This window comes from Amblyomma maculatum, chromosome 8, assembly GCF_055883805.1.
Source record: "Amblyomma maculatum isolate TAMU_Amacu chromosome 8, ASM5588380v1, whole genome shotgun sequence".
In the NCBI taxonomy this organism is placed as follows: Eukaryota; Metazoa; Arthropoda; class Arachnida; order Ixodida; family Ixodidae; genus Amblyomma; species Amblyomma maculatum.
In genome coordinates, this window is record NC_139351.1 from 112,504,263 (window position 1) to 112,529,694 (window position 25,432).

Here is a 25,432-nt window from a genome sequence, read left to right on the forward strand (position 1 = left end):
ATGCGAAGCGCACATGGAGCATCGGATCTGGAACATAGTTTGATAGTGGTCCTTGTGCCCTATGTCTCCATTTCGTGCTCCGATGATACTCGCTTGTCTGCATAAGCACAGCATTTGAAAATGAGAATCTGTTACACTGTCTCAACTGAGCCCCTGTGGTCAAAATGGGGACTGTCTGCCAAACCTAAGTGGTATCATTCTTTGCTCATGAATTTGGCGTTCAGCCGAAGACAGGGGTAGACGAATTCCAGGTTGTAAGGAAGTCTAGATTTCAGGTGTTGGTTAATAGAATGAAGCATAACAATGCAATGGCAAGTGCCAGGGCTGAGCCTTTGTTTCACTGGTGTATTCTGCCATTGGCAATGTGCCCGCATCAGGAAAGATGGCTGTGCCCATCAGTGCATATACCCACATGCATGCATAGCAACATATACTGAATGTAAAATGCATTTGGCTGTTAAACAGCTTGGTTATTTGCCCTGAAATTAAGAAAACAGATGGCAGAACGTCGTTTTGAATATCATGTTTAGATGATGCACTTGGCTGATTCGATCAAAAGTAGAAATCTGCATCATCTGCAACACCGGTGATTTAAAAAGTCCATCTAAAACAGCGCACATAAAACACAAAACACAAGAGAAGAGCAGGACGGACAAGAGCGAGCAACTGATGCGTGGTCAAAGAAGCACCTCTCACACGGTGAGCATGCGCCAAGAAATTCAGCACGTGTCTAAAACAAAAAACCAAATCCAAAACATGACGTAGTTGTGCTGAGAACATATGGAAGAATCCACCACCAGTTCAAAAAAAAAAAAAAAAAAAAATAGCGACCAGAGCAAACAATCGGTACATGAGAGAAGCAAAAACTGGATGAGTGTGCTACAAATTCGGCTATCAGCTACCCAGGAATCTGCTTTCTTTCTCTAGCAATAATACCGATAATAACACTGAATAATACCGTCATGTTTTGGGTTTGGTTTTATGTTTTTAGACATGTGCTGAATTTCCTGGCACATGTTCACCAAGTGAGAGAGTGGTGTTTCTTTGACCACGCATCAATTCCTAGTGCACTCTTCTCCGTCCTGCTCTTCTCTGTGTTTCGTGTTTTATGTGAGCAGTTTTAGATGGATCGCTACCAACTAGCCCAAATTTCGACATTACTGATTTAAAAAAAAACAACAAGCAGCCTTATCGAAAGTCACACTGGCAGCATCTTCACGCACCCATCCATGGAATATTTGTTTCCATTTGTTTCATCTTTGAAGCTGCGATGATGAGGGGAGAAGTGAGTGGCTCATTTGAAGCGCTGCCAACTGTTTTAATAATAGTGAGAACAGACATTTCTCCCACAAATGGCAACCAAAGTTCAACAAGTTCGGTCTTCATCTGCTGGCCCATCGCAAGCCTCCTTTCACAACTGATACGATGGTGTACGCAAATGCCTCATGCCTTTCAGAACTGGCACCAGCACATAAGTCATCCATTGCCTGCATCTTCCTGACCCATATGCCTCACGTGTGGACCTTTAGAAAACCTCCCAGCTCAACCATGCTTGAAATCACATCCATCGTGCAAGCTGCTCAGATATTTCCTCAAGTTCCCTCCACAAACAACTACCATTATACACACGGACTCAAAAAAAAAAGCTCAATTCATCCACAACAGCACCATATTCGCTGACATACAATGAGCCCCTCTACCCAGCCCCTGCTATTCTAAAGTAGATCCCTCGTCGTTCAGGAATCGCCAAAAGAAGCTGTGTAATCAGGTCACCTGTAATTTCCATAACTGGGCTCTGGTGATCCCCTAGATCAGCCCACAAAGTGACAAGGTACACGCTCCCACACACACCTTAAAACAGCACTGTATGCCGCTATAGGAAGATTTTGCCCATCTGTCAGCACCCCAGCCGTCCTTCATTATCTCCTAAACAAGAGTCCTCTGCAAAATTCAAACAAATGCCCTCACTAACCTGGCATCTCTACCTTTATAACACGCGAGCTGTCCCTCGTGCCCCTCCACCTACGCGAATCTCGGAACCCTGTCTCTTCCTCTGTCATGCTGCCATACAATCCTCATACTATCCTTAGCGCCCCCATCTGTCTCCCGTCAAGCCTGGCTCAAAATATTTCCTACATTTCCTCCCCGAAGGACTAACTAGACTTGGTACGACTGGCTGTCAATCTCTGCTGGGCGTTTAATTTGTGTCCTAAATAGTTTATTACTACTACTATCACTCATCTGCAGGAATAAAATGATTTACTTTTCCTGTGGGTATGTATCAGATGGTGCAACCAGTATCGGCAATGAAAGAGTTGGTTGTTTTGGGTAGCAGATTCTACAAATGGATTCCGATCGAATCAGGTTTTATCTAAATGTGGTTTGAAAGAGCTAAGTGGTCGCATGCCATCTGTGCGACAAATTTTAGAGTGAATAAGCGAGCCGTTTAAGTGAGAAAAGCATTTGAAGGTTCACATTTAGCACTGCAGCAGCCATTGCACATGCATTATGGCAATGTAGAAGTAATGTAAATGTCCCGAGGTTCTGTGCCATCAATGCAACTGAATGTTTGATGGACGACTACATTCAGGAAAGCTTTAATAAGTATCGATGTCTCCATTTGGTTTTGGCAATGCCTTCTCCAATCTTAATGGCAGGCAGCTAGCTTTACAATGGGAGCAATATGCATGCTTTAGTCAAGGTAGTTTATGCCATGCGACATTACTCAGATTGTATGACTTCACCATCTTTGAGAAGGCTTGCAGTCAAGCTAGTCTGCCGGCTGCTGTTTGGGGAACTCATTCACTTTTTGTTGTGCGGCACCATTCAGATGGTACTCTCCCCCACAGGCGTAAAGCAGGCCCAAAGGCTAGGCAACAGTCATACTGACAGTATTGGGTGCGAGTGCCACCACTGGAGCGAACGGCGCTAGTGTCGACCTAGGGGAGTAAGTAGGATCACGTGACTCCTCTTACTGTTAGTGAAGCAGACGCTCGATTGAATTTGTGCATTTTAAAAGCTAATAGTCGCATTTATTTATGTAGTTTTGATTGATAAAGAGTGCCGGCAATACACTTTTTGATCTTGCATCGTTGCTGAGGCTGCTGAAGTTTATTCAAGCTGTTGCTATGGTCCGTTAATGCTCTGTACCCGGAAGTAAGAGAGGAAACCCGGAGCACGCTCCCATTGCTACCCGAAACATAAGCTCACAGAATCTTCTTTAATCAAGATCTGACCGGAAAAAGAAGCAAGTGATCATTCTCATGATGTGCGCAGTGGGCATTACAGCGAGCAGGATTTCGTTCATGTAGTTGGCGCTAAACAACTCGGTGAGTGGCAGAAGAAGCGGCCCGCTCGTTTTAATTTGCACTTCTCACTTGTGAAGCTCTTATTGCTTCACATTATTGCTGGACGGATGGGAAATATGATGGCTTCATGGAGCAGCACGCTCCCAAAGAAAGGAAGGATCATGCGAAAGCCAGGTCGTCAATTATTCTAAATGAATGCATTGACACGGACGCTTCCCTGAGGTGAACTAGAAGATTCTGCCGTCTCGGGCAGAGGTATGAATGGCGAGTTGTCTCAGGGAGCGTCTCCAGTGCTGTAGGAGTTTCAAATGACAGAGTCCGTGAACAAACGAAAGATAGAGCACCGCATGCATGTTGGGATCTGCTATCGAGTCGAGCCATGTGTAAAAAAAAAAAAATCTACTGTGCGCGGGGAAAACAAATATCCGCTCTAACCAAGACTGCCAATGACGGTATTCACAGCGCAAGAATTCGCTGCGTGGATTGCACGTCTTCACACTTGTTAAAAAATTAATCCATGTCATCCCAACAGTCAAATTTGTCTGGTTCAAGGGATCAGGCGAACAGTGCCGCTTCCGCCGGCGTTATGCGAAGGTGCTCAGCCTCTTTCAGGCTCCTGACAGTCCTCTGCTCTTGCAGAGGAATCATGTTAACTGTTCAGTGACCGTTTAAATCTGGTTCTGTGGTAGTACAATTGTTTTGTTTTTTCATAACAGCAGTAATGCTGCAACAGTGCGTGTCGTCGTATGTAAAGCTCGCCAACTTCGATAACTCTAATTTGGTGAAGTGCTTTCTTGTCAGTTGAGTGGGTCTAATGCCTCGAAATAAGCTTACACAGGCCCAGAACGAGGTGTATATGAAATAAATAAATGAGTGCGATGCTAAAGCGCAATTGAAATGCCTAGGAGAGTATCCTACAGCAGCCATTAAACACGCATTATCACACTTAGTTCGTCACGCGGATGCTTCCGAGAGGTGGCGCCACAGTATGTCCTCGCACCCAATACAGCCAGCATTGAAAAATGCAGAAGGCAATGGTTTTAGGTGTTTCCATCATATAAAAAAATTAAAAACACCATGACCCCAATTAGTAGCATTTGAGAGGGTTAGTGTTGGTTACAAGCACAAATCTGAATCAGTCATGTTTTGCTTTATTGCAGCAGTGAGCGGTGAGCCTATTCTAAACACGGATGACAGATGAAAATGCAGGAAGAAGACACGAAGTGTAAACAGCCAGTTGCCATGCTGGCCCGTACTGGCAAGACGCCGCATAGTGTAGATTTCGATGGGTGAGTATGTACAGAGTTTGCCACGGGCTTTACCTACACCAAATGCGTATTCTTGGCATGCATCATTAATCCTTACATTTATGCCTCATTCTCACAAGGGCTGGTTTCTGCTCTGTGCCCCCGCTGCCCGCCTACGATCGCCTATACCCTTAAAGGTGCGACGCATATGTTCACAATTTTCCCAACACTGCTGTAACTGTACATATTTGCATTGGCTGTTGCGTCGAGCAACAGCACTCAGATTGTGTCCAATCTTCTGAGAGTGCATGATCGTCACACAGGCTTTCTTAAAAAGCCATTAAATACATTGATGATAACTGCAGCTTGAACCGAAAAAAAAAAAAAAGACATCAAAAAGATACAATTAGTCTACTGCCAAAGTTCATCTGAAAAGCACTCCCCACAAAGTCATGTTCAAAAATGACAAAGCATGCAAACAGCACAAAAACGTGCTGCTTTCAAGTAGCTGTCGGAAACAATCCAAAAAAACAACAACAGATAACTAAGAAAAACGGCTCTGAATCTGACTTCGGGACTCTCGCAATATTGCAAGAATTCGTTCCTTCCAGGTTTGCACACAACAATGCTACTTTAAAATCACCATGGCATGCTTCTCTCTGCAAATGCTACCCATAAGCAAACGGCTAAAAAAAAAAATTGAAAAAGAAAGCCTTGTACATTAAGAGAAAGCAATGCACCATACGCCGAAATACACCACAATAACCTCTGCAATTAAGATCAAGGTGATCGCTTAGCATTGCTCTCTGTGGAGAGTGATCGGATTGACAGCACTAATAACACTTGCAATAAGTCACTGCTCTTCCAAAAGACACCGGTCGCGAGAGGTCATATAAGTCCCCGCAGCTTCTTGTATTCCTCCAGGTTCAGGGAGCGTTTCGGAAGTGCTGGCCTTGCACCCGTTGATGGCCTTGCCACAGCCGAGGGCGTTGTGGAGGCCGAGATGTCCAGGTCGATTTTGATGTCAAAGTCATGCGCTGAAAACATGTCCTCCTCATTCCGATGTGGCTGCTGGTCTTGCTGCTTGCGCACCGGTTCAGCTTGAGCTGCGCTGACCACCGGTTGCTCTGGTTTCTTCTCGGGTGCTGGTGGTGGTGGTGCCACAGGCTTGGGGTCCGCTGTCCGTGTCTTAGTGACCAGGCTCGGAGCACACTTTCGCCTTGTGAAAGGGTCGTCAGCCTTTTCCTTGTTTAGTTTGGCCTCTTCCAGAATGGCACGCTCAATTTCCACAATGTTCTTCAGCCGATTACGCTCGTTTATGTAGCTGATGGCACTGATTGTACTTGTACGTTGCTTGTCCAGCTCCCGGGCACGCTCCTCAAGCTGCTCTAACACTCCTGCTAACCTCTGTGATTCTTCATGGTCTCCCTTCTGGTCTGCCATTTCTTTCTGCTTCATGAGCTGGGTCTTTCGGACAGCATAATTGTGTGGGTTTCGCTGGAAGCGCTGTTTTTCACTCACAATGGTCTCTACATCCGACTCCTTGTACTGGTAATTGAGAGCATCCTGGATGTCCTTTGCTTTCCTTACCACCTCTTCCGTAGTGGGAAATGAGACCCCCTCCAGTGTCATCACTTCCCTCCACTTCTGGAACTCCGAGTCGGAGAAGTCTTGGTTGGAAACAAACTCAAGTCGAAAGACCCTCTCCTGTTTACCATGCTTTAGCCGTAGCCCCTTGTTTGTGCGAGCACGTCCCAGGGAGTACACTTTTGCAGTCTCAACCACATCCGTGATCTGTGCCACTCTGTACACAGCGCGACCATTGTTCGAGCCAATGCCAATACGCACAAAGCACCCAATTACTGTTTTAGCAAAGAACGGCGCATGCACCCAGCGCTCAAGCTTGTGACGCGACAACCGTATCTTGCTAACTTCTTCTTTTGTGGCGGCTATTTGCGGCTTGGCTTCTTCATCATCAGAGGATGAGGATGAAGAGGATGAGCGGCGACGTTCTGATGTGTCGCCTCCAGCTTGATCGTCATCTTGGTCATCATCCCTGTCAGAGGCATCATCATCATCATCGTCCGAATAAATGTCACTTGCTTTGAGCTTCCTGGATGTCTGAGCTTGGGACTCCTCTTCCTCCTGGGATTTCCGTTTTTCCTTTTCTTCCTCCTCCTTCTGCAGCTGTTCCTGAAGCTGCTTTCGCTTTTTCTCGCGCTCGGCTTTGAGATCCTTGATGGCTTGTGCCTTCTTGTCGAGCCTGTCCTTTCGCTCCTCGACCATGCGACGCCGCTCTTTACACCTTGAGCTGGCCGACACGCCTTCTCCGCCCTTGCTGCTGGTGGAACTGCCTTCTTCCTTCTTGGCTTTCCGCTTCTGCTCGTTGCGCTTGGCAAGCCTCAGCTTCTTTTCGATCTCGAAGCGCGTCTTAAGCACCTCTCTCTTTTCGATGCGATTAAACAGCTCTTGCTCACGTTCTTTCTCGGTCATCTGCGCCAGACGCGCCTGGTCCTCCTCGTCACCCATAAGGTTCTCGTCGTAGCCATCGTTGAATTCCTCCTCTTCGGGATCATCGTCATCGTCGTCATCGCTGCCACTGCCGCCGGCCGGCGCCGAGGAACCGCCGCCAGAGTCCGAGACTTCGCCCTCTTCGGGTTCGGATGAGGACGATGCGCTGCTCTTGTTCTCGGCCTCGCTACCTGACGAGCGGTTCTTCCGAACCGTTTTCTTCGACAGCTTGCCTTTACGAGCTTTGGCGCCTCCCTTGCCATCAACGGTCCAGTCGTCGTCGCTCTCGGAAGTCTCCGAGTCGCTGTAGGCGGCCGCGCCCGGCTTAGAGCTCTCCTCGGGCTGAGACTTCTGTGGCGAGCTCTCGGACTCGGATCTTTTCTTCTTGGCGAGCAGAAGTAGCTCGCCGTCCAAATCTTCAGGGCTGTCACTTTCCCCGCTACTGGACTCCAGCACAACCCGGTTCTTACGCTTCATGCTGCGCGAGAGGGGGCTAGCCTACCTTGACGACCAGAGTCAGTCTTTCGCGGACTTACGTACCTTGGCGATGTTCTCCGGCTTGGTACCAATACACTGCAGCTACAAGCACTCACAGAACCAAACGGATGATATCCGTGGTTCAACAACTTGGTCCGAACGCTCGTTTCTACTGTGCATCATGGCCGCCCAGAACGATGCGATGCTAGCGATGCGCTCGCGCCGGCAGAATCATAGGCCGAGACGCCGAGATACGCTCGAGACAATTGAATTTCCAAAATTGAAGTTACTTTTCCGTATAGCATTTTAAACTTGATAATTACACAAAAGGTTTTATTTTTTTTCTCGCAGCGTGCCGTGAAGCGCACAAGCCCGGAATTACCGAGTCAAAAGGAGAAACAAAAGGCATTTTCGTTCCTGAGTGCATCAGGTTTTGCGGGTTGCGGGTGTCATGAGACTCGACTGCAGCGGCGGATCGACGGTGTGAACGGCGATTTTCGTCGTTGGAAGCTCTCACGAAGCTTGTTGCGTAAAATCTTCGTGTGTGGGGAAGCAAACTGCTCAAAATGGGCCTCTTAGCGAACGCGCAGTACACCGTGTACAGCATATCCAGCTTTCTGATCCTTTGCGTGGGTAAGGCGGTATTCTGCGCTCTCATTAGTGAAACTATCTCTGATGTTGTGCTGTAACAAATTTTGATCGCTAAGTTAATGTATAAACAGGATGCGCCTAATTGTGTACTCTAGAATCGTCATATTTTATTCCTATATCACATTTTTGGCGGCATCGGTTCTGTACATACTGCGTGCGTAATGTCGATATCGTACGCAGGTTCTCGGCGCAGCTTTATGTCTATGCTTATCTTCATTTTCTAGCGCTGTACTACATTCTTTCGGGCAAAGGGTCGAGGCTAGACTTCGGCTGGTGAGTAATATTTTTACATTTTATTTTACCTTGTGCGCCTAGGCTTGTGCACACGGATACTTTCGCTGCTGCGCCAGTAACAGGCGCGTATGACACTTCCACCAGTACCAGCAAGGTCGGTGTAATAATCGCACAGTCGCTTCGTTGGTTCTTAAAGGCTTTTAGAATCTGCTGGAGCAGATTTAAACAGTGGCCACCGTACACCAACGCGGACAAGGTTATCAATTGGGAGTTAATAATTTGTTCCTTATATTTGTTACACCATTTGGGTTTTCACCCAGCTGGAGAAGTTTGTCACAAGTACCACTGACTTATTAAAAACGATTTGGCTGTCATACTGTGAGAGTAGCCTGTTCCAATCAACTCAAATGTAGTAAGGAGATGTCTTCTCTGCGTTACAGGTCACAGTTTACTTATTCTAGTGTTGTGACGTGTAGCGGCTGCAAGATACTAGTGCTTCCAAAGTGTTGCCCATGATTGCTTTGCATGTTATGAAAAAAAAAAAAAAAAAAAAAGGGGTCGATCATTTCCCATATACAATACAAGCATGGAAACATGATGTTTGTATGCCGCCTTATTGTGTGGTCATTCTGTTTCAGGTTCTTAGAAGGCATTTCACCATACATGTGGTGCTGTCTCGGAATTGGTCTCTCCATCTCGCTGTCTGTCGTCGGTGCAGCCAGGTAGGGGCAGGTGTTCCTAATCCTGACGCCTCAAGTTTGAGTTGTTGCACTATTTCTTTATTCTCATTACTCATCTGTGATATGCCAGGGCTCCTTTTGTGTCTTCTGTCTTGCCCTATCCCACACATTCCTTAATTGAGGTGTCTAGCATATATTCAGGTGTTGGTGAGTTGATGCGCTGTTCATGAATTTGAATTGCTACTCCGTTAAAGTTTTTCATGGTGTACCTACTTGTGTAATCATTTATCATTATTCCTTTTTATTTTTTTTTCTCTAGCTCCCGTGTTCGGGTAGGTGGTCTCTAAACACTTGTAGCGAAGTTACGCATGACTGTTACTTGGAGCAAAACTGTTGCTGTATGTTTAGGCAGGTTAGAAAGACTATAACAGATTAAGAATATAAGCTATAATCCTCTCGGGAACGTATACATTGGAACAGCTTGAACATAATTTTCACTTTGTGTCGCTTCTCATTGTTCTTGGTAGGCGCTAGCTTTCTTGTCTTTTTCTTCTAAAAGGTAATTTTGTTCACTCTTAGGTTTGGCTACAAAAACAGCTATGTTAAAGCAGCAGCTTTAGAAGTACTATACTGCTCAGTCTCTTTAGAGACTGTCCACAAATGTGAAAAGATGGCTTATGGTTAATGGGGTTTAAAATCCTGAAGCGACTGATGCTATGAGTGATGCAATAGTGAAGAGCTCCGGATAATTCCAATCTTCTGGGGTTCTTTAGTATGTGCTGACAGTACACGGGTGCCTTGTGTTTTGCCTCCATTGAAACACTGCTTCTATGGTGATGTTCAAACCAAGGGCTCCTGGCTCAGTAGTCGAGTACTTTAACCATTACAGCGGGGCAGTGTGAAAAAAGTGCAAACGCGTTCCACCTTCATTGGTGTACACAAAGGTACTTATTCACTTAAGAACTGTGAAGACAGGGCTCTAAACAAGGAAACATTGTTTAACATGGTGACCATTTGGGCCATTTGGCGCCAGTCTAACGTATTGGACCAACAAAAAGCAAGGGAACACAAGAAAATGAAGTATGCATGACATCGCTAGGTAACTGGTTTGTGCAAACAGATGGCGAGCCCAGGAAACCAAACGGCTCATGCATATCAAAAGAACGAAAAAAAAAACACACACACACATGTGGCAAGTCATTGCAGTATTGCAAGCATGTTGACATTCATTGGCACACAAAACCTAACTTATGTTCCTTATAACCTACAAATGCACACTGTTGCTTAATGGCCTAACTTTTAACATTTCAGCTGTTTTAGATCATGCAGTGTAATTTGGAGCCAAATTCACATGCAGGTCTCCCGAGTTTGTTGTACCTATCCGTAGGTTTCTTGCTACAGTTCAGATGGCCTAAGGCAGTGTTGTCATGGAAGCACGCACGACGTCGCCTGATAACGGTTTTCTCGTGCAGCGGCATCTTCACAACGGGTGTGAGCATCGTTGGAGGAGGCGTGAAGGCGCCACGAATTCGCACAAAGAACTTGGTTTCTATCATCTTCTGTGAGGCTGTGGCCATCTACGGCATCATCATGGCTATTGTGCTTCAGGGCCAGATCAACAGGTTCAACGATGACACGCTTGACTACAAACAGAAGGCGCTCAACTACATGTCTGGTACGGCTGCTGCCATCTTATTGCCAGCTTGCAGTCATGGCTTTACCCAATTCACTTCCGTAACAGCACAGCATAGAGACTGAGATAGCCTTTGGCGTAGCCGTCTTGCAACATTGAAGGCAAAATGTTTTAACAATTCCCAGTTTGCTTAGTTTGTTTTGCATTTTTTTCTGGATGCTTTCAACGGCAGCCACATGCTTGCATGTTCCCTTTCAAATTGAGTCACCCTGTATCGCGTTTCATATTATTTGCTTGTTTTCAGGATTCATTTTTCTTAGGCATCGTTGACATTTTTGAAACACCTGCTGTGCCTAGTCGCACTCCAGTAGGCTGCAACCTTTGGACCTTTTAAGGGATGATTTGACAAAAAAAAAAAAAGCTAACTTGGTTATTTATGCATGAAATTAATACCCGTGCCACACGGGCACTGTAAGGGCATTTGAATAAAAAGACGCCTCCCCAAAAGGAGTGTCATCCGCAGATACACGACTAAGTTCAATCGCCTTTCCAGAAGCGGTCTTTTGCAAAACCGGAGATCGCCAATCTCTTTTACGGCTGGAAAGGCGGAAGCAGCAGTTTATTTTTGTGTCACATTTACGCAGTACAACAAAGATATTTATGCTTCGTAGAAGGTTAACTAGGCGCAATAATGGACTTTTTCTACAGCACTCTCATGTGTAGTTTGAAGATATCACGTGATGACACTAACCGCAGATGCGGATGCGCGACATCTTTGTTTAAATTTACTGTTTGTGAACATACTGTTGCTAAATATACTATAAATAACGTGTAATGACACACATACTTGATTTATATGTCGGTTTGTTGGGTATATTCCGAGTGGTTTTGTTTCAAGATGTAGCACCGCGCTTTCGATAGCGTCCTCCGAAGGAAACGCTAAAAAGAGACTGCGAGCGCCAGGTGTCTGCTATGCAACTCCTTTTGAATACAATTCTTTCAATTCGCTAAAAGTCCGCTTCGGTAAGAGTTTTTGCTTGCTTGTGTGACACGGGTATAACTAAATTTGGCAGATTTTGGTACCATTTTATGCTATTTTTAGACCCGAGTTTTATTTGAAGCTGGCCGGCATAGTTGCAATTACAATTTAAATGCTCATGCAGTGATTCCTGGGCAGTTAAAGAAATCAAGGACAAAGTGCACAGGTTTCGGATGTCACCGCATTTGCAAAGATTGGTTTGTATGCAATAAGACTGCTGTTTCCTTTTTCTTTTTACACATATTGGTTATGAAAAAAAAAAGCATTTAAAATTTATTACCCATAGTTGCATGACAGCCATTTTTACTAAAGTCAGTTTGAAAAATTGTGTCTGGTATATACTAGAGAAATTCAGACCTTTATTGCACTACTGAACACTTAAGTCATGTGCAGTGACCGTAATTGTTCCGCTCCCATTGGCTACGAAGTGTCTCTGGGATAAGTTTCAGCAATCTTACAGAAGATAGAAAAGAAAAGCAAGCTTAAAAATTTATTTCTGCATTTGCCTCGTTCATCACTTCCTGTGCTTGTTGATGTTTGGACAAATGTGTCATTGCAGCCAATGGAAGCTTCCTCTTTATGGTGGTACTGTGCATTCGGACTGTCACAAACATGATTTCGCCACAATTTTTATAACCACGCATAAAAAAAAAAAAAAAAAAAAACCCGTCTTTTAAACTTGTACAGTATATTGGTGGCTATATCTTTTTCTCATCTCACAGATTAAGACCAGGAAGCTATGAAAAAAATAATATATAACAGAAAAACTTACCGAATTGGCCATTTCATTTGCTGCCCCTTCCCTCGGAAACGCGGCCTTATGTGGGAAGAGCTGCCAGCTCGGGTTGTGCAATTGTGGTGGGAATGTGGAATAAGAATCAACCTTCTACTTTTCATGGATGCAGAGTACTGTGCTGCGTGCTATTAGTGATCACTGATCTTGCTCTGTCGTTGTCCTACCAGGCTACATCATGTTTGGAGCCGGCTTGGTAGTCGGCCTGGGCAACCTCTTCTGCGGGATGTCCGTGGGCGTGGTGGGGTCGGGTGCGGCTCTGGCGGATGCTGCCAACCCAGCACTGTTCGTCAAGCTGCTCATTGTGGAGATTTTTGCCAGCGCTATCGGCCTCTTTGGCCTCATTGTGGCTGTCATTATGGTGAGCTGAGAGTAATGTCATTACACTTTGTTATGAAAGTGACCATTTAGTATACAGAGTATAACTATGGACCTCTTTTGTGGAGGCTGGTAGGCGCATAAGAGGACATGCTCTAAGAAGGCTATTTTCGTAATAATAACACCAGGCAAACGAAATTTTTAACATTTGCAAAGCTTGATTGCCTGTTTTAGGGTGTCTAACTGGGAAAACCGTGAAAACCAAGAATTCTCAGAGAATTTGGATAATCGGGAAAAACTCGGGGAATCGATGCTTGTAACAGCAATATTCGTTGCGCGGTGAGATAACATTGTCTTCATGGTTAACGAGGGCAGCAAATACCGCGAGATGAAACTCTCGGGGGGGAAAAAGCGAGTGGAATACAAGCCTCCATGAATTTTTTGTGCGGCTATTGTGCCATGCAGTACGAAGTTTTCCGATTGCCAGACCTGCTGTGACGCCATGCTTAGAGGAACATTTTTCTGTGCTTGTTGGTCTGTAGCTTTCATTAAACACAAGTTGTGCAAGTACTAAAAAAAAGAAAAGACGTAGAAGCCGCGTTTTTGTACACTTGCACCAAATGTGGACCACTGCTGGCGATGTATACCTCAATTCAAGCTTTCCCATAAGATGAAGCCAGTTTACATCTCCTCGGTCTTGATTTCTCCGCCATGTATGGATGAATGAGAAATCTTGTTACATGGGTGCAGTAGCGGACAGTTGGTGCACATCTGCCGCGTAATGGCTTGGGGCGTTACACCGCCGCACATGATAATAACATAATAGCACAAAATAACTTTGACGTCTGTGTGTAAAGGAATTTTCCCACTTTTGCCACGGGCGGTGCGTTGTTTAGCAGTTGTCGGTGAATGTGTATGTCCTATTCCGTTTCAGTCTGCCAAAATCAGCATGGGAGACTCGATCAAGGCCTAATGTGGTCCTCTCATCCTGCTGACGTCCCAAGGCGAGTACAGCTCCTCATCTGCATTTTGTGCTGTATGATGTCAATTCCCATTTAAATACCCAAGGTGGTCGAAAATAATTTGGGGCCCTTCACGTCTCCTCTTGCAGCCAATGTGCAGTTTGGGATGGTAACCCCCCACATACCTTATCATACAGCAAAATTGTGAAGTAATTGCACTTGTGACACGTTGGACATGGGAATGGTTAGACACACGCTAAAGACAATTTTGCACGTTAGTTGCTATTGCCCTTAACTACTTTTTGTTTGCGTGAACTGCAATTTACAGCCTTTAAAAATGTGCTTGTCTATGCATGTCCTGGAGCATTTCCTTTGTGAGCAAAATGCACGCGGCAGAGTTCTATTTCTGCAGTTTTGCAATTTGCGATATGTTGGAAACCTTGTTTGGGCAAGCTGTAAACATTGGTGTCTATTGTGCTTGATGTTTGATACCTGTTACATTTGGCTATTATCGAGTATATTCTTGAGTTGATCGGAGCTAAAGCCGAGCAAATTTTGGGCCAAATCGTGGTGTCAAAAATTTGTTGGCTCAATAATGGTATGAAATTCAAAATCAGCCGGCACCTCACCCCAGCATAATATCTCAATTTCATTTCATTTCCACCATAGTAAGCTTTAGCCAACTACAAACACTGAACATGTGACATGACATTGCTTTAGACAGCGACAAAAGTGGGGAGGTAGTTATTGGTTATCCTAGTTATGCTAGCTTTTATGCTCTTCCAGGCACATACAACAGCAGCACAAATGGTGAATGCAATTTTTTTTTTTCCCCTCAACATTTTGCAGCTTCCCGTGCTCCTGAGGACCGCAGTCTTGCCGGGAGTCGCACACTCCTTGAGGCAGCCCGACGGCACACACGTTCAACAAATCAAGAAGCACGACTGCCAAAACTTCAGCAGCGCACATTTGTCTAGGCACCATGTTCACTTTTTTTTTAACCTTTTTCTTCATATAACCAAACCATATTTTTCTCGTGTAGTGCTGCTGTTGAATGTTACATTCCCCCACAAATAGTTCCCACTGTTTGCGATACATTCTGCAATGAAGGAACTGCCTCTCCAGTTGTCCACAGGCACTTGTTTCTATATTCCTAAGTAAAGGGTGTTTCCTAAGCAGCTGTTTTTTTTCCTACAGTGCATCACTTTGCTATGCGTTACTCTAGTCTGTAGGGCCTCTGTGAGCATCTTATCAGAGTATGCAAATTAAACTGCCCGTGCCACTTTGAGAAGAGTATGCTTGTTACATCCCTGTGTGTGCCGAACCTCAGCACTGTTTTTTCCCCCCTTAGCATGGTAGATGTGAATGCGTTGTTACGATTTAGGAATATTTATTTGTACATATGCAACAGTTGTTTCGCTGCAGTGTGCAAGTCAAGGCTGGAGGAAATAAAATTTGAATTGAGCATTGTTTTTTCATTTATGGAACCTCAAACCGGCAGCAAATTTCCAAAACATACCATATGGATGTGCACACGACATGACTTGAGGCCTGAAACATCTTGGCATGCAGACTAAAAGGCAATGGCGAGAATCGTGAGCCATTCGGTTCCATTGCATTAAGCCTGCCACATGCTACATCAAAATACATTTTATACAGATCTGAAGGGGCTGAATATCGGCCCTCGTAGATTTACAGGGCTTTCGCAAAGCAGCATCATGTGCCTCGTTGGGCAACACAGTCAAACCTACTTATAGAAATATTGGAAGTGCCAAACGTTATCACGTGGCTATGTCAAAATCAAGGCAATGAAAGTAGCTTGCCATGTAGACTTATTTGCAGGAAAAAAATGTCTGCATTGACAGGTTAACAACATACCTAGTTCGTATTTCCTTATAGGATGCTTAACGTAACTACTGCACATAACCAAGCAGGGGGGGGGACTTTATCAAAAAATGTTTAATGGCAAGATGTTTTTTTGCATAAGTCCCTGTACATCGCTGTCAGCACAGGAGACAGCTGAGAGGGTCTCCTCATCGGTAAAATAACGTTTTGTGACTTGATCATCACGAACTCATCTTGACACACCGCCGTCATCATATATGTGGAAGATCCACATACCTTTGCATCATTGCCGTTCTAAATGCATGCCGCTTTCTAGAAGCAGATCATGACAATATCTAATGAGCTTACAGGATAGACAGAACACCAACGGCGGAAATGAAGACTACCCATGCACTCGAGCCATCCGCACCTCAGTGACTTATAAAGTTGCGTACAGTTCACTTTTAGAAATGGTAATAATTTACTGCTTTCACATTGTGAGTGCGGCTTGACTGCTGTGGTGGTAGCGTTTCTATGTTTTTATCTCTTAAAATTGGCTCGGTCCTGTAAGCCCATTAGATTTTTTTGTCAAGATTTGCTTCTAGAAAGCAGTGCAGCGCCCCCTGGACCAGGTTTTCTCCCCTATGCCATGACATCGTTGCAACATCATGATTCCACGTGGTGAAGGCCTGATCGAATCAGTGTTTTTACTTTTACAGATTTGGGGTAATGAAGCTCCTTTTATCAGTATTTGAGGGTGCTAATGGAAGCCTATAATGATGCGAAAGTTTTGATATTATGCAGGCTTTATTTTTAGCTTAAAGGGGGGGGGGGGGGGAGGGGGGTATTTAAACCTTGCTGCATTTTAGGGCATGCTCTGTACACTTTTCTCAACTAAAGGTAGCAGCTATCTGATTTGTGCACTTTCAATCCAATCAGAATTTTCAAAATTGGAACGCTTGCTTTCATGTTGCCTCTAACTAGCCCATTTCTCAGTTCCACTCCATTATTGGCATCTGCAGCATGCCTGCCACAATGGGCAAATTGGGAAAAGGGGAGAAAATGCAATCCAATCACCCTCTGTTTGGCCCTTTTGGTGATATTTGTATAAAATCGGAACAGTTCACTGCACATGCCTCATTTTGGTTTTGTATTTTCCCACATGATATGCATGAATTCAGTGAAACAGTTGGCCAAATCATCTTGTGAAAATAATACTGTTTGATGAGAAGTAATTTAGTGTAGTTTTCTCCGTGCCAACATTTTCTGACCAATTTATTCCTTAGGCACCACCTTTGCAGCTATCATTAAAGTCATAAAGTCATGTTTATTTACCAGTTTGGTTTCCTGGGCTCATTTTGAGACGTGTTCTGGTCAATAACCTAACGTAGATGGCAACGGAGTGCGTTATGATCTAAAGTTAACACAAATGCCTCTAGAGCTGTGCCTCTTGCTGCATTGCCGCTGGTGAGTGTCACGACAGTGTCTAATGTTGACACCCACTGATCGGTGCCTCCTGCACTAGAGCGACATTTTTTAAGGTGAAAGCCTTTTAAGCTCTCAGCGTTGTCAACAGGAGCTGTCGGCAGACGCTGTTGGCAGTGTGTGTCAAACTTTCGAGAGCGGGAGTTTAAAAATAAATAAACCCTGTCTCCACCGGGAATCGAACCTCCATCCCTTGGATAATAAACCCTGTCTCCACCGGGAATCGAACCTCCATCCCTTGGATAATGAGGCGAGCGCTTTACTAACTGCACCACGCCCCCAGATAATGAAATGCTGTTCATAATTCCCCTCGTCTACAGTGAGAGCGATAGCGAGATTCCGCGAGTGACAGACACTGCGCCTTTCTTTTCCTGTAAACGAATTGGAGAATGCCGGTGAGCTTTGATGCGTTCAATGAAATACTGGTTGCGTTCAACAAGGGGCATGCGATGTACTGTCACAACAGGTAATGACGTCATTCGGAGATTCATGCATATACGAAGCTGACCCCGCTAGGCGTCTCTGATCCAGGCATCCGTGCGGGGCCTTTCATTTGGCTCTTTCTCGAATGTCGCACCACACAGAAAACAGAAGCATACTCAGATGCCTAGGAAGTGTTAGTACAGCATGCATCAGCGGCATTTCAAATTGATTTACAGGATAGAAAAGGCACAGTATCTGTTATAATTAACCGCGGACACATGTACCACGCCATAAAGGAAGGGAGGAAGGTGGGAGTGAGGAAGATAGAGGTGCGAGGAAGGTGGGAGTAAAAGAAAAGAGGATAATAGAGGTGACTTAGTGGAGAGCTACGATCTACCACTATAACGACTTTCGCCTCATTTTAGTGGTTCAAAGTGCCCTCTTGAATTTTGTTTTATGCTTGCTGCTGGGCTCTGCGGTTAACATTAAAATTAAAAGCTTGAACTCCAAAATGATTGCCAAGTATGTTTTTACTGCGACTGTGCTAAAGAGCATTAATTTCTGGCAGGATAACTGTGTTTCAAATGTCACGTAAAACTAGAAAGGGAGGACTCTCCAAGACTACTCCTTAAAGGGAAATTTACAAGGTATGAAGCGCAATACTGTAAAATATGCAGCAAAAATTATGCTGAACTTACACTGAATAAGAATCGAAAAAGTGATTTCTTATTACGCATTACGGCTTAGCAGTAAAGCTAACAACACAGTTTGCTAGTTCATCTAGTTAGCAATAAAGGCACATTTAGAAAATATGCAGACCTGGCCAGAACTGTCTACAATCGTACACCATTCAAGTATTTGTGAAGTGCATTGCCCTTTATAAAATGAAGTTAAGTTAGCTGAAATTACTTGCTAGGAGGCCCGCTCTGAAATTGCTCCACGCCATTATGACCATATCAATGGAATAGTAACGTTTCCATTACAAAGAAAACAAAGTAGGAAAAAGGTTCAAATTGTTCTCAAATGTCCAAACACAGTCATTCATGGCTCCAACGAACCAATGGAACCAAGCGCTTTGAATTGTGCTGTTACATACTGTCAAAAAAATTCTACTTTCCTATGGGCGGTTTTACAAGGCTGCTCTGCACAATGTAGAAAACTATCACACCCATTAGCAGGGCGGCCTTCATTTCACTGGCACAGTTTTTGGACAGTGCAGTGACAGGTGCTGGAAATGTGAAAACTAGAAAAAGCCATCTCTGGTTCGTAAGTAGGGCATTTATTGACACAGTTAGACTGCAGGTATTCTTCCACAATAACAAACATGCATGCTAATGATAGACCAGAGACGGTACTTTTCGCCTACCAAGATGGCATGTGCAATTTTTCAAAGGTTGCAAGTATGTACAGGGGCAAAAGGAAAGAAGAAAAAAAAAAACTCAAAAAGTGCAGCACCTACGCACTCTGATGTTTGAATTCTTGTCGTCGCTCTTTCACCAGGGTGTAAACAAAAACACATTAGAGCCACTGATGATATAAATCATGGATGAATCTAGCACATCTTAGTTACCAGCCAGGTGAAAGAATGATCAATCACAAGAAACCTGAACAGCAGAGTGCATAAGTGCCATGCATTTCACATTTATTTTTATAGCAATAGTACACCAAGCCCATGCAGTATGGGGACAGGTTGTTTCAAACTGAAGCAGGGGCTGACAGAACTGTGGTTAGTGTGCGCTCTGCTCCAAGTTACTACTCCAAATCATACTACAAGCCCACCTTTACATATGGTTAACGTAAAGAAACACAACTTACAAATTCACATTTGCTCCTCTACCCTTCAACAGGCTTAATGGGTAAACTCAGAAGACCATAAACATAGGTATCAATCAATCGATCGCTGCCATTAAGCCTAAATGACGCTTTGTCGCAGAGGCAGTTTCACCAGCCACTGAGTCAAAGGCAAAGCTGATGTCAGGTTCTCAACAGTAATTTAGCAGGTTGGCAAGATAGCAGTAAACGGTCCTGCTGTATCTACAGACATGGCAAAATTGCTGCCGCTTGATCTTACTATAGACCACAAAAATTCATATAAAATCACGAAGCCACTTAAGAAAATTATAACCAAGCACAAAAATTGAATGCACCTCAAAAGAATTATCCTGGCCCCATGTAGGGCGCAGTTGAATAACCTGGAGAGTGCAAACCTTGCACAGACGATGCTGAAATTTACAGGAAAAAAAAAAAAAAAGAAGAAATTGAGGCAACATACAATGCAATCGCGTTCTCCATGAAGCGTCACGATTTCAACAGCACTGAAAACTCATCATAAAAATCCATATAAGTGTATTTCTCGCCACAACAGCATGAAAGCTAACACCTGGCACAACCATGAATGACACATAAGATGATAGTCTGTAGCACGACCACATGCACAACACAGAAGTCTTACCCTTCCAGACTGTCGACAAAATGGGCAAGTAAAGAAGTTCATAGCATTGTTAATCGCATAGAAAGACAGTTTCTATCGAGCTACTCCAATTAGGACTGCCTTCAAAGCAAAGGTGTCGGCCACCAGAATGTTTTTAATCACAATCAAAAACCCTGACCTATAGATGACAGTGTGGTAAAACTACATCATTAGAGAAAACAGTTGAGCCTAACAAGAGAACAGAAAAATCAACCTTGTAGAATGAGTCGCAGCACTAAAAAGCTTCTAAAAAACTTTCCTAAAGCAAAGGATCGCTCAAGATAAGGCTGGACATTTCCAACACCAAGCAACAAAGCGCCGACTTCACTATTTTCATTGCTCGGCGGCTGTTACCACCTGGACAACACAAGAGCTTTTAGCGCTATAATCTATGTTTCCTTTTACATCCTCAGCTAACTGCAAGCCTGTTACTGGCAGGTAAGGCCAGGTTCCTAATCACATGCATATAAAGTGGTTAGCACAGTTACAAATTTAGAGCTGCGAATGAACAAAACACAATGATTGGTATGCGCGGCCCAGTTATTTTGCATCTAAAAATGCGTGCAGAGATAATTCTCGGGCTTCTCCTCCGAGCACTGCAACAGTGTGGTGAAACTAGATAATGACGTTTAAAATTTCAACAGTTTTTGCCCAATTTTTTCTGTGATTCATGTGATGCTGCCGAACAATGCCTCGCAACATTTACCTTCGTTGGCGTTAGTCTCCTTCCTCTGTCACCATGCACTGTGGAGAAGACTGAATGCCGAAATGGTTTTATTCAGCGATTATGTCGTCAATTTAAATGCTAGCACAAACTGGCTTGGCATGGTTTAACCTTGCCTGTCACACATTCGACTCCTTTAATTTAGGTGAATTCTAAAACTGCTTCAGTTACCCTTTAATGACAAGTATCTTTCAAGTAGTATATACTTCATCATGATAGAGAATTAGCTGAGGGCCACATGCACTCCACGTACTGCGTTTCATTTACTTGCACTATGCTCATCTCCCTGACAACCTGGCATAAGACACTTTTTATCCTGCCACACTTTTTATCCTGCAGACTTTTTCCCATAAGTAACCACATTTATTACTGGCAACATGTGTTTCATAAATAAATGTGACACCACCCTCACATTGCTGATGGTAAACATGCTTCTCAGCAAGACATTGCAGAGGCCAACACAGCAATGGGCTCATAAAGAACTCCCAGCAGTCAAATGCCTGCGGCCTATAAGGTGAAGCAATACTTCAGGGGGGGGGAGGGGGAGACAGCAGCAAGTGGCTCTCCATGGGTGTCACAACAGTGTCCAAGGCATCTGCTCTGTTGCTTGTCACAGCAGCCGAACTGTTTCATCACTTGACAAGCGGCCGGGTCTTCTCTTCGTCGTCGCATGAGCGCTCTCGGTATTTGCGCACTTCGGCCAAGTAGCGCGACCAGGCGTCCTTGGGAAGCTCCTCCTGCAAACCAAATTGGCTGCCACCTTGTAGAGCCCCTGCGTGCCTCCATGAAAGCTGATTCCCCTGGCGTCCTGGATGTGGCTAACCCACGGGAGCAGGCTTCAATCATTTAGGGTGCCCCAGTTTTGAGGGTTGCCGACTCGGGTGTAAAGCTGAGCCTGCACGTCTAGTGCTCGAGAACTGGGACACTGAAGTAGCCTTATGCCCATTTTGCCACAGCCGTCCACAGCATTGCCAGCTCCAGTGATAACACTGACCACCACTCGCACAGCTTTGCAAAAATGAAGGCTAGTGGTTTTGCCCTCACCAATCAAGTACTGCATCTGCCTCAAGCTCCAGCGGAAAAATTCACAATGGCAACTTGGGAAATTTTTTAAGGACAATTAAAATCTGCAAAGGGTACTTGCCTGTACTAACCGAATTTCGTGAAAAAAATTCAGGTCACTTTTTAAATACAACCCCACAACAACAATTAAGGGCAGCTAGCAAGCACAGAAGCGCTAGCGGAGTTCAAACTCCAATGAAACAAAACTGCCGATCAATGTTAAGTTGGCTCACATTTTGAGTGAAGTTTATCATCTTGCTCTGCTTTTGCTGTTGCAAGTCACTGTTTGGGAGGCTTTTTCAATGAGTCCACTAAGAGCACTCTGATGGAGGAACGTTGGCCATCCAAAAGCGAGCGTTATTTTTGGCGAAACTCTAGCACACCAGAAATATGGGATTGAGCCTCACACACATGCATAACAGGTTGACCTTTCTGAAAGGGCTTATATGTTTTGATGCTTTTCATGGCCATGGCTCCTTGGCGACATGCCCTCACAGGGGCATGAATAGAATGAATCAACAAACGGGTCAGTTTAGGAAAACATTATCAGCAACATTTTGTTCAAACACTGAAGTTCAACTACATCTGAACAGGTAGCATGGAATAAGAACAGAAGCAAGCGATAAACCACGTTGTCACTGCTTTAGATACCTGCAGTGCGACCCAAAGGATAGATTAAAAATAAACGCAATACTATGAGCCTACCAAAAGTGGAGGTCTGTTTGCAGTGAAATTATGCACAAAGCTTATATATTCATGTCCCCTTTGTGTCGTACCAAGCTTGACAACAAAACTTAGGAAGTTTAGCTACACATGATGCAAAACCAGACTCATCGTGAACAATTCCGGTTTCACATCATGCACAGCCAAACCATGCAACTTTTGTTGTTAAACTTGGTATTTTGTGCGTGATTTCACTGCAGACGGGCCTTTAATTGAGGCGGGAGAATTTTTCAAAATTGCTGTGATAAAGTTGCAGAACACTGCACCTGCAGACATGTCGGCTCTTGCCTATATTTATGTAGAAAACCACTGAGGTGTTCCAATGTGGCATGAGAGCTGCCAATTTTCTGCTATTCTAGTCCTGAATACAAAGGCAGTGCCAATTTATTCGGTGAGTATTAAAAAAAACTGTTAACAGAGCGGACACTAATAAAATGGGGTATATGTTAAAAAAAAAAAAAAAACGCAAGAACAGGACACATCAGAATAGCTAATTACAGTCAAATGGAGAAATGGATCGGCCTTACACCACATTATTTCATATTGTTCTATGTACTTTTAGTTCCAAATTAAAGAAATTCTACTCCAAATCTTATCACTGAGATGCAGATTTTTTTTTAACCTGCACCACAATTTCATTCAAGCGCCTTCGTCAGAACTGGATTCCCATTTAAACTCTGAAAATCACAAATTGTTCATATGTACAGGCTACATTGCAATGATGTGTCACTGGGCATTTTTGAGTAACTTCAAACAATGAATTTGTTAAAAACCTTCGCACTTTGATTAAACATGCTGTGACCAGCAATTCTATGGACAGCTCTAAGGACATACGAAAGAACAGAATCGGCCTGCTCCAATGTAACCGAGCTAATGTGGTAATGGACAATAGAATAGAAATCCAAACAAAACTCATCACTGCTTAGAGAGCTGTTGGCATTGTGTTAACTGTGTCCAGCTCAGTTCCAACAATAGAAACTGCCGAAGCTGGACGCTTTTCGAAGCTAAGTATGCCAAGTATTGCAATTACAACAGGGGCCATTAGGTGAAAACACGATGTGGAGTGGCCACCTGTTCAACAACCCACACCCGTGCTGTACAATATGAGGTTTTAAGTGGTTAATTTAAGTTGTTAAGCCAATGAATACTTAGTTCAATGGGCGAACAGCGATAGACGGTTTCCCCATTGCACAAAGGGTGAAAGAAAAGACAAGTAGGTCCACCTTCAACCAGGGCTTACCTCATCTTCAACCTTCGGCTTGTGGACAATGCCCGTCTTTAGAACTTTGCCACCCCTTCTTTTACCCACCTAAAAGAAGTAAGGACTAGGACATTAGACACACGCGGACCAAGAACCGATGCCACACCGCTTCTCCACGCTACAACAGCAGTTCCTAGCGTTTACAAACTTCTGCAGCATGCACAATACTGATAGACAAAACTCGCAAACCCACTTCCACTGTCCTTTTAAACTCTGTATATTTGTAGCAAAACCAAGAAGGATCAACGAAGTGTTGCATTTAACGACTGATATGCTTATTATGTTTATATGCAATTTTGTACTCGATATGTCCACACCCACTTCAAGAATCAAGCGGGCCATTCACCAGCCCCACAACAAAACAGCGAGTTTAAACTACTGAAAAACATGCACCTCAACGCACAATTTTTTTTTCTTTTATGATTGATTTCACAGGCATTATGTGCAAACCGACACGGCTCCTGTAGGCATAGCTTTATGCAAAGATGAAGATTCGTTCTAGAAAGCTCGCAACGGCCAGTAAAAATGCTCACGGCCGTAAGTATATCTTACGAATGGGAGAGCCCGTTTCCTCGCCGCAGAAGCCGCGTCTGGTTCCGTGGACTCTGTTTTTTCACTGTTCGTCGGAGTAACGCTGGAGTTCGTTTGAGGGACAGCGAACTCGCCCAGTGACTGAGACTGGGAGTCTTGAGCGGCGGCTTGCTGCTTACAGGCTTCTTGCATTTGTTTGAACCGCTCAAGGAAGCCACCATCATTGGCAAAAGCGTTAAGCGAATTGGAATTAGATCCGCTGTCACTCCGTCCCGAACTACTGCTGCTGCTGCTACTGTCGTCATTTTCTGCAGCAGGTCGCGAACACTGCGAAGGCCGAGGCCTGTCCGCCATTTTCATGAACTGCCACTGCTGTGCCTGACTTGGCTTGGCTTTGCGTCTTTTGCGTCATGCGCTTGGCAGGCACACTTACGATATTTATCCGCAGATCTCCTCGCCTAAATAGGTCGATTGTTCTGAATAAAGATATTTTTCGAAATGTAAGTTCTCACTTTGTTTTTATGGTGCTTCCGAAACGCCAATCATGCCAGCTTGGCCTCGGATATCCGCAGCACTATCACCAGCTAAATCGCCATCGAGCGGCTGCCGAAGCGGGAAACCAAATGTCTGAAGCATGGTTTGAAACTGATTTCGAAGCATTAACGCATTAACCCGTCCCGTGGGCAGCGAGCTGGAGCACTGGCCAAACGACAACGACGTGTTCTGTAGTCTATTCGGCTTGCTAGCACACTGTGCACGTCATGTCTGTTCAATGTGCATTACGCCCGCCAGAGCTTTGTGTGCAAACACCCTGTTACAGTGCTCTAGAATCGTAACCCTGTCGTTCGCTTCGTGAAGGTGCGCCTGCTCCCGCGCCTTGATCCCGGTCTTCCCGGCGACCGCTGAGATCGGAGGATCTCATTCCTTCCACCATTGCACCAGCGACCATCGCGGCAGAAACTTCCAACTATCGACAGTCGGCCGGCAGTCGGCAGTGGAACCGGGCAGCATCCAACTTGCAGAAGACAGAACAGAGGTTGAGCCGACGACGTGCACTAATGAGCTGCCGACCACGT

At 44.6% G+C, this 25,432-nt stretch overlaps 3 protein-coding genes across 4 annotated transcripts; 1 reads left to right on the top strand and 2 right to left on the bottom strand.

Moving 5' to 3' along the window:
* Window positions 1–3,694: 3,694 nt before the first annotated feature.
* Window positions 3,695–7,885, bottom strand: Rtf1 (RNA polymerase-associated protein Rtf1). The gene has a single exon (XM_084577261.1). The coding sequence runs from the start codon at window positions 7,541–7,543 to the stop codon at window positions 5,444–5,446; it is 2,100 nt and encodes a 699-aa protein (XP_084433387.1). The 5' UTR covers window positions 7,544–7,885; the 3' UTR covers window positions 3,695–5,443.
* A 70-nt stretch (window positions 7,886–7,955) lies between these two features.
* On the top strand, window positions 7,956–15,325 carry LOC146182218 (V-type proton ATPase 21 kDa proteolipid subunit c''-like). 2 transcript variants are annotated; one of them, XM_084577262.1, is made up of 8 exons: window positions 7,956–8,176; window positions 8,419–8,467; window positions 9,067–9,150; window positions 10,581–10,783; window positions 11,905–11,977; window positions 12,744–12,934; window positions 13,826–13,895; window positions 14,703–15,325. In XM_084577262.1, the coding sequence occupies exons 1-8, from the start codon at window positions 8,110–8,112 to the stop codon at window positions 14,716–14,718; spliced, it is 753 nt and encodes a 250-aa protein (XP_084433388.1). In that variant the 5' UTR covers window positions 7,956–8,109; the 3' UTR covers window positions 14,719–15,325. The 2 variants fall into 2 exon arrangements, with proteins under 2 accessions (XP_084433388.1, XP_084433389.1); XM_084577263.1 differs by lacking the exon at window positions 11,905–11,977 and having other exon boundaries at window positions 7,958–8,176.
* Window positions 15,326–18,845: 3,520 nt separating this feature from the next.
* LOC146182219 (uncharacterized) lies at window positions 18,846–24,749 on the bottom strand. Its single transcript, XM_084577264.1, has 3 exons — window positions 24,378–24,749; window positions 23,805–23,873; window positions 18,846–21,516 (listed from the first exon to the last, which is right to left on the bottom strand). The coding sequence occupies exons 1-3, from the start codon at window positions 24,714–24,716 to the stop codon at window positions 21,412–21,414; spliced, it is 513 nt and encodes a 170-aa protein (XP_084433390.1). The 5' UTR covers window positions 24,717–24,749; the 3' UTR covers window positions 18,846–21,411.
* Window positions 24,750–25,432: the final 683 nt, after the last annotated feature.

Coding starts and splice junctions, on each gene's coding strand:
- LOC146182218 (XM_084577262.1), top strand. CDS start 8,110: ATGGGCCTCTTAGCGAACGCGCAGTACACCGTGTACAGCATATCCAGC. Junction 10,784..11,904: donor GGCGCTCAACTACATGTCTG/GTACGGCTGCTG, acceptor ATGCTCATGCAG/TGATTCCTGGGCAGTTAAAG. Junction 12,935..13,825: donor TCATTGTGGCTGTCATTATG/GTGAGCTGAGAG, acceptor ATTCCGTTTCAG/TCTGCCAAAATCAGCATGGG.
- Rtf1 (XM_084577261.1), bottom strand. CDS start 7,543: ATGAAGCGTAAGAACCGGGTTGTGCTGGAGTCCAGTAGCGGGGAAAGT.
- LOC146182219 (XM_084577264.1), bottom strand. CDS start 24,716: ATGAAAATGGCGGACAGGCCTCGGCCTTCGCAGTGTTCGCGACCTGCT. Junction 23,874..24,377: donor GGAAACGGGCTCTCCCATTC/GTAAGATATACT, acceptor TACTTCTTTTAG/GTGGGTAAAAGAAGGGGTGG. Junction 21,517..23,804: donor AGCCGAAGGTTGAAGATGAG/GTAAGCCCTGGT, acceptor TTTGGTTTGCAG/GAGGAGCTTCCCAAGGACGC.